The sequence below is a fragment of the Cupressus sempervirens genome, chromosome 1, assembly GCF_028749045.1.
Source record: "Cupressus sempervirens isolate cs-2001-9-10 chromosome 1, ASM2874904v1, whole genome shotgun sequence".
Lineage (NCBI taxonomy): Eukaryota > Viridiplantae > Streptophyta > Pinopsida > Cupressales > Cupressaceae > Cupressus > Cupressus sempervirens.
Window position 1 is genome coordinate 151,790,420 of NC_143118.1, and position 8,918 is coordinate 151,799,337.

Genomic DNA, 8,918 nt, shown 5'->3' on the forward strand with positions numbered 1-8,918 from the left:
CATAATTTAAAATTGTAATTTAAGGTGATATATGACAATACCTTGATGCTTGATGCTTGATGCTTGATGCTTGTCAATGCCCTGTGCAAATCGCGTATCTCCCGCATTACATGAGTTTTATGCAAGTTGAACATTACATTGACACAAAACTCATCTCAAATCTTTTAACTAATCATATCATATGCTGATACAATTGCAAACAATTTCTTATCCAGAGTTTAATTCTTTGCCAAGATTGTCATATCTGAAAGAACATTGCACCATTAATGGCATAGAATAACAGTATGGTCTAACCAACAAAATTGTTGGTTTGTAAGCATATTTTCAATAGCATATATTGAGTTCTACATCAATGAACAAGTGTGCAGACAGCAACTCAAATTCAGTAATATATGCTTGCCAACACTTTTAATCAGAGGTTTCCAGGTTACAGCTTGTTTAGAGTCTCTTCCTCCTTTCTGAAAGTGTGCGCTAGAAAATCTATATTTCGTTCATTCATACATTTTTGGGACCATCTGTCATGGGAATGGCTCATTCATGAGCTCATCTTTAGATCAGGATATAACTTAAGGAATAGCTAGTATATATTACTGATTGCAGTAGGATAAAAATTTAAAATACTCTGGTTTACTTACAGAATACATCTCGATTTTGACTTGGATGCCTCTTATATTAGAAGAGTCACTCACTCTATGCATTGGTGGGGTGAATCAGTTAAAAATATACAAACAGAGAAAGAAGGAAATATGTTGATGATAATAAACGGTATTAAGTAAATTGTGGAGAAGTATCAAATGACTTCCTGCGAACCAACAAGCAGGTTATTTTGGTAGGATGTCCAAAAGTTTTGTTCAGCGTGCAAAGCACATAATCTGGTTTGTGTAAGGTGAGATTCAACTGGTCTTCGCCGACCGTAAGCTCAGTTGCATCCAAGAGCACATGCCAACTACTTCTGTGCGCTTCTGAAACCCAGTGCAATGAATACCTAATCCCTTTTGCTTCAGCAGGATAAGCAAACAAACCCTTGGGAGAATGTTTGCATTTTCTCCTGAAATACTGGCTAAGCATAGAGCCAGCTATCCTCAGATTCAACCAGCTTGCAGGAGTAGGAATAGCCTTTGCATCCTTATACGTTGCAAATTCACGGATGCAATCTACATCCTCTTCTAAAACAGTCATGTAGAAATTGCCCCTGAAGAATGGGTAGCTCTCACCTACTAACATGAGGGCTTCTTTGTGGCCCGGTGTGAAGACTACCATGTAATCATTATCCGTCAATCCACAATGCCTGAGTACCCTGTTTCTTGCATGAATCTCTGGTATTGATATGGAGCTTTCAGGAAAGGAGGCCTTCTTTGTGAGTATGTCTAGGAGCCTTGAAGGCTCCAATTGGGTTTTGCCTAGATCAGGGAGATTGTTTCCAAAGGAAGGAGAAAGGTCCCTAGGGTTTCTAGGGGACTTGCGCCTATCATCAGACATGGATCCATCATCTGAACTCGGTGTTGTTGGCATGGAAAGATTGTGGCTGTTCTCAACAACCCATCCTTCGTATTGATCTGGATATCGAGCCAATACGTATTGCTCTACATACTTCATTTCTGTTGGAGTAATTGGACCAGACCACCTCAGGTCCAATCCATGGAGGGAAGACATGGCCTCTGCAACTATGTGTGGTGGTATTATACATCTCTTTGGCTGCAAACACAGAGTATAATCAGAACCCTATGTAATTTTTTTTGTCATAAACCAATCAGACAAAGATTCAGATGGTTTTTATGTGGGCTTACAGCTACAATCAGGCTGTTGCTTGATCTTTCCGCCACCTCTGGTCTCCGATCCAACTGCAAATGTAAAAGAACCAATGAGAACAGATTTCTACAATTCATGGCAAGAGCTTTTGGATTTGATTGGCTAAAGTTTTTTTAGCAGCAATATTTTATATCACATTCTGTTTAGCAGCAATATTTTATATCACATTCTGTGATCTATCAATTAGATGAAACCAAGCATAACAAAGAATAAACGTTTCTTTATGCTTTCTTATACTTGGTTTGATCCTGATGATAGACCACAGAGTGTGATTCAAAATATTGATGTTAATTTTTTTTGACATAAACAAATCCAAAAACTCTTGCCAATAATGTAAAAGAAATCAATAATTTATCACAAAATCAATAATTTATCACTTGTATGCATAAGAAATCAGTAATTTATCACTTTTATGCATTTGACTAATGTCTTCTGATCATCACTTACAAGTTCAGGTCTGATCTTTACTAATAAAGTCCAGTTAAATTATTTTACACACTCAATTTATCCATTTCCATGAATAAGTCAATATATTTTTTTGGGAGTAGTGTATACAGGGCGCCCTTCACGCCTCAGGTGAAAGTAGTTAAAACCCTTCAAAAGCATTTCAACAGAAAATTGATTTATATGTAACACTCATCTAATTTCATATCGAATTTGAACAAAATTATGATTACATAAATGGATGCAAAATTTTTGAACACGGCATTTTCTTCCACAAATCTCAGTCCCTAAAATCTGAGTTGGTCATACTCAAACACCCCAAGTCAAAAGTATTTAGAATGCTCCAATCCCATCTATTTCCAATCTCAATGTAAGGGAATCTAAAATGGAAGGAAGGAAAAGCAATAAAGTAGTGCCCACCCAGTAAGTTGCAATGATTCTAGGCATGGAATTCCTAATCAAACTCACTCCACAGCCCAATGTTCATACATCCTCCTACATACCCAGATGCAAAACCCTTGAGAGTGATATTATTTAGCTAAATTCCCCAAACCCTTCTGAGTGATATTATTTAGTTAAATTCCCCAACTGGTCTATAGTCTCGAATTGGTGCAAATACATTGAAAATGGTCCCTTAATGACCAAGAGACACAGTTATACAGAAAAGGGGCGAAAACCTATTTATTCTGAAAATTGAGATTAAAAATTTGAGGTTATGCATTCATACCTTAGAGACTCCATCACCAAGAACAGATTTGGGAGAATTGTCTGAAGATCCCATCCCTGAGCAATCCACTGTGGTAACCCTTTTGGCTTCAGTACGGAAGCCGAATCCTGAAACTTTCTGATTTTCTGATCTGTACTTAGATGGAGAACCTGTGAAGATTGACCCAAAACAAGTTATTGTGAGCCGGCTGAAGGATCAAGTCAACAACACAAATTAGAATCAATCCAGTAGGGGAAAATGCCCACACCTTCAGACGGGCCTTTCATACGCGAAAATTGAGGAGACATCTGACCTGACAAGCGAAGAAAGGGCGTTGAAGGAATATAATATGGTACACAATAAGGTTAGTACTTTTATCAATGTACCAAGCTGGGGTTTAGTTAGGAAAATCAAGGTTTTCTATCGTGGGCTTTGGATTTTTCCGCCATTTAAAACTAGAGTTCCTCGATTTAATCTATGGCTGACGGAACAGTGGGTCACCACAGGCTTGTCTCTTCTTTCATCTGTGATTTCGTGAACAGAAGACATTGGCCCTCTGTAAATTAAAATATTATCACAAATGCGACTGCGTATATTAAATCCTTGAAATGCATATAAAAAGTTAGAAATGGTACTGGGTTGGCAAGCATGATGTGAGTATGGAATTGTCATTATGCTTCTACCGCGAAGCTTCCTTCACTCGAGGTTGATCTTCTCAAATCAATTGTTTATACCCACAAGTGCGTAAACTTGAGTTCGTTATTAAATGATATATGACCACAAATGGCGAATTCTTTAATCAATTCTTCATAACAAAAGATAGGTTAAATTTAGCTGATTATGGAATCAAATATGCTCACTAATGGCTGAAATGATCTTTCTGCGAAACGCGTTCAATCATATTAAATTTACAGGTTTCTGTCAAAATCTCCAGACATGCAGATTTGGCGGTTGTTTTATCTTTTACCTGAGTTATGGAGGAGTTGTTTAAAAGTTCGCATGAGTAAGCGATGAACTGTAATTTATATTAATTTACGTGTGTGTGTGGGGGATGTGTTCATAATCTTTATTGATGTATCTATTTGATATGATTCTATTTTACATAAAAATAAATCTTAAGCTTTGATGTAAAGTGGTTGGAAAAGGATTATTCATTTTATTTTAATTGGTAATTTTTTATGAATATGGTTGTATTTAGGGTGAGTGACCGTATTATAATTATTAGTTCTATATTTTTAAGGTTAGTATCAAATTATTCTCTTACATTTAAAAAATGTCTATGTAGTATTTTATTTGCATAACTTGAAGACATAATTAACTTTCTTCAATTTAGCCTAATATATTAGTAATTTCTTTAATTTCAAACTTTGTAATCTTTATTTTTTATGGTGTATGGTTAGGGTTAGGAGTAGGATTATGGATAGGGTTATAATTAGACTTAGCATGAGGAATAGGTTGCAAGTAGAATGAGTTTAACCATGGAGGGAACTCCGTAATTAAGCATGTTCGAGCTAGAGTAGTACTGGGAGGTTGACATATTAGTCAAGTTTGTTATTAGTGACATACACATATTCAGATTGTAAGTATCTACCAAGCTTATTGTACAGTTAATAGTGTTAACCAAGCATTTCAGTTGTTGCTGAGTTCTACAGTTGCTATCGAGTCCTCTGGACAAATTCCAATGTAAACCGAGCAGTTGCAATTATTGTGAAGATCAATAGTGTAAACCAAGCATTTCAGTGTATGCTAAGTTTACTAGTGCAAACTGAGTTGTTCAGTGGTTACTGAGCTCACAGTTGATGTGATGTGAGTCTAGTGTTAATCGAGCTACTTAATGTTAACCAAGTGACTCAGTTTATACCAAGCTCATGGTGATAGTGTTTACTGAGCTATGCAATGGTAAACAAGTGATTTAGTTTATATGACGAGTTTCATAGTATTCATCGAGTCACCAGAGCAGACCGAGTTCAAGACTACTTGGAAGTGATCAGTATGGATCGAGCTTCTACGTCTATCGAATGCATGACAATGCTGAGCATTGACAGTGGATGCTGAGTATCAGAACCTCACCGAGTTAGTCTTCAGAACCCGAGTGTCTACATTTGAGACGACTTTGTAATATTTGTGTAAACTTGTATTGTTGCCGACTTTGTAATTGTATAATTGGATTGGTATATATGTAATGTATTGTATCACATCCAAGGTGTGTGAATATATGCATGGAATCAATGTGATCATCAGAGAAGAGCATAAAGTGTGAATTACAAAGGCTACAACAATATAAGGAGCAACAAAGATTCATCTATCACAACAAGGTGATTTGTACACTTAAAGAAATCTCATTCAGCAAATCAAGTTGCAGATTAGAGATCAGTTATTGCTTCATCCTAATAGGTGGATCAATCAAAATCCTTTAACAAGGTAGACCTAACAGTCTTATGCAAATCTCTTTACTAAGTGCATATTTCATTGTATGTTTGTAAATCCTTTAACAAGGTGGGCCTAACAGTCCTATTGCTCCTAATAGGGCAGATCATTAGAAGTGATCAATGTAAGCTTTAATAGGCCAACTTTATACTGCAGTACTAAAGCTTGTGGGTATCATCCCCACCCCAGATTTACTTTCTATTTGGAAGGTTTCTGAGTCACCAAATCTTTGTGTCAAAGTGCTATGTATGCTTTCATGTTTTCATTGCTCATGCATGCAGTTCTCAATAACTTAGTCTTCAAGAATATTTTCAACAATTGGTATTAGAGCATTGTGGTTCTCATAGAAAATTTTGACAGCTTGAGCAAAGATCGAAGGCCGTAGAGATATTTAGAATTGACAAGGCTATTGACAATGAGAAGCTAGCTTGGAAATGGCTATTGCCCAACTCAAGAAAGAAAATGAGCAACCCTCTCAATCCTTGAAAAGAAGAAAAGATCTTGCAATTCAAATGAATGATCATCTCTATATTGAAGAAAGAATTGAAGACCTTCATTCAGGAAGCAGCTTAGATGAAGCAAATGAAGCAATCAAAGAAATCCTAGGAAAGAATGGTTCATTGCAAGAAGAAGTAAGAAAACTAAGAAGAGAGCAAGAAATTTAGTCAGTAAGGCTATGTGAAGTAATGAAAGAGAAAAAAAGATAAGAGAAGTGATAGAAGAAAAGAACAATGAAATCCAACACCTATCCCTTCAACAAACAGACTTCATTGATCAACTCTCCAATGCAAATGAAGAAATCATGAGCCTAATATATGAAAATGAAAGATTGCGGAATGACCTAAACTCTGAAAGACAAATCAATGAAAGAATGATGAAATCCCAAGTAGACATAAATCAGTTGAATGAGAAATATCTCTATAGACAAAAGGGAAAAGCAGGAATTGGATATACAGAAGAAGAAGAATCATCCAAGCAAGGAGCTCAAAAGAATCAAAGACCTACTTGCAATCACTATGGTAAGATAGGCCATACTTTAAACAAATGTTGGAGCAATGGAAAAGCAAAATTCAATGAAAAATGTTACAATCACAATCAGCATGGTCATAAGGCTAATGAATGCAAAGAAAAACCAAGATTTGAAGGCAAATGTCACAAATGCAAGAAGCATGGGCACAAATCATCAGAATGCAAAACCAAGATATTAAATCCAACAGAACAAATTGTGAAAGCTATCTTTGGTTGGGACTACAACACCTAGTGTAGATGTCATTATTGTGGAGAATTTAGACACATTGAAATGAATTGTGTAAAGTATCATTTGAGAAAAAGAGATACTACTAAAAAATGTTTCATTTGTATAGAACTTGGTCATCTTGCCAAGAATTGTATGAATACTGGTATAATTGAAGATGAAAAGAAGGCAAAAGCTGATAACATCCAAAAATAGATGAGACAACAATGGGTTCCAAAGTTTACTGAGAATGTAAATCTAAACAATGATGAACAAGTCACTCAAGAATTCGGTGGCTCCACAATTTCTACTTGAGTTCTCAAAGGAGAACTGAGACTAGGCTACCAAAGAAGACATCCAAATCAGTTCTAGTTGAAAGAACAAAAGATCCATATCTGTATTCAAGATACAAAAGGATCACCTAGTGAATTGGCACCAGTTACTACCGAGCTACTTTCCTTACCAAGTGAGGTTGGGTCATAGACTCTACCGAGCGAGTTTGAGAGTAACTTAATTTCATATGGTTACCGAATGATGGAAGACTCTACCAAGTAATCAATACAAAGAAGTGGATGATAGTCTGTCAATATGATCTACCACCCATACCAAGCATTTATGACAAAATTTGATAAAAGGAATGAAGTCAAAGTCATTTTTACCATGAAATTTCAAGAGCTATTGTGTAGTGCAATATTCAAGAGCATCTAAGTGATTTGAGCAAATTATTATTGAAAGATTTCAAATTCTCTCAAACCTTACTGAGTGAAGATGGCATCCAACAGTAGCAAGGCAAAGTGAGGTTCAAACATGCTAGTTTGTGGTGAATGAAAATTTCTAGACTTCAAGCTTACTCCTGCAATCATTGAAACCCTAGATTCGAGTGGAGCATAGTCGCAAATCCCTCCAAAGGTACTATTGATTAATGACATTCGTTGTCATTTTAAATTCATGATTCAAGATATTGGCACTTTGGAAATGGATGAAGCCCTATAATAGTTGTGTGTAAATGACATTTTGAAACCCGATCATCAGCACTTGGAGACAAAAGGGTTAACCCATATTCCTCATGAATTTCAAGTAAAATGGATTAGGTTTATTCTTATTTAGGTGCATAATGGACAGTTATGGTTGGAACAACCAATTTTAATCACGAAAAAGATGATTCATAGAATCACTAGTCTCCCAATGTTGGCTAAGGCTAAAATGACCAAAATCCTAGGTCGGGCTGAACTAGAGAAGAAAACCCTAGCAGAATGGGATGATAGAGGCATGAAGATAATCCATGTCACTGACATGGAACTAAAGTGTGGTATACATATCATTGCACAAAAGATCTACAATTCAAGCAAGTTGAATAGTGTGCCGTGTGAAACAATTGACCTTGCATACAAGGTAGTGAAGAATAATCTTTCTCTTGACCTTGCCGAGCTACTATTGAAACAATTCAACAAAATTGTGGAGAGCATCAGGACGTCAATTAACAACCCATGTAAGTTTGACTCTTTGTTGACTTGTTTATTCTTTTATGTTTAGAAATTCTTCCCTTCAAAAGGTTTAGTTGTATCAGAAAAGATGTGCCAGTTCTCTACAAAATTAATGAATACATTGCTGAGATAGGAGAGAACTATAATAGTATCATGGATAACTATTTTGATGCATTTAGAGACAAAATGAATAATAGATTTAGGATTCCAAGAAAATTAGTTGAAGATTAGAAGAATGATGTATGTTTCATGGTAGATAGTGTTAAGGTATACATTTAGGCAATTAGGCCTAGAATTGCATGGGTGAAACCGCTTGGATATGAGGTTAATATAGATGAAACTAAGGATATCATTGAGGAACTTGTAAATGAACCAGTTGGTCCCAAGGCTGTATATTTTGGTACATATGATGAAGCCAAAGCCAGGATAGAACTGGAAATCAAGCTCCATCAGGCGGTAAACAAAGGCAAGAAAATAATTGCCAAGTTGAAAGCTAGTTCTACACTTTTGTTGACTAAAGGAAAATGTGAGGATGAAGAAGTAAATGATGAGGAAGAATTAGAGGAAGAGTAACCATTGAAGAAGAAGGGAAAGGTAATCATTACCAAGCTTGCCAAGCCATCCACTACCATGTTTACCAAAAGATCATCAAAGAAGAAAGTTGATACGGAAGGAGGAGATATAATATTCAGAAAACCTCCACCTACCTTCCAAGATAGACTGAAAGAACTATAGGAAGGGGCTGGTATAACAAATTTTAAAGCATTAAAGTATGAAACTACGACTAAGGAAGAACATAAGCAAATTGAAGACC

The 8,918-nt window shown here is 36.0% G+C and overlaps 1 protein-coding gene across 1 annotated transcript; it reads right to left on the minus strand.

The window, feature by feature from the left end:
- Window positions 1-241: 241 nt before the first annotated feature.
- Window positions 242-3,832, minus strand: LOC149576615 (molybdenum cofactor sulfurase-like). The gene is made up of 4 exons (XM_089818514.1): window positions 3,228-3,832; window positions 2,981-3,129; window positions 1,788-1,841; window positions 242-1,695 (listed from the first exon to the last, which is right to left on the minus strand). The coding sequence occupies exons 1-4, from the start codon at window positions 3,265-3,267 to the stop codon at window positions 769-771; spliced, it is 1,170 nt and encodes a 389-aa protein (XP_089674640.1). The 5' UTR covers window positions 3,268-3,832; the 3' UTR covers window positions 242-768.
- Window positions 3,833-8,918: the final 5,086 nt, after the last annotated feature.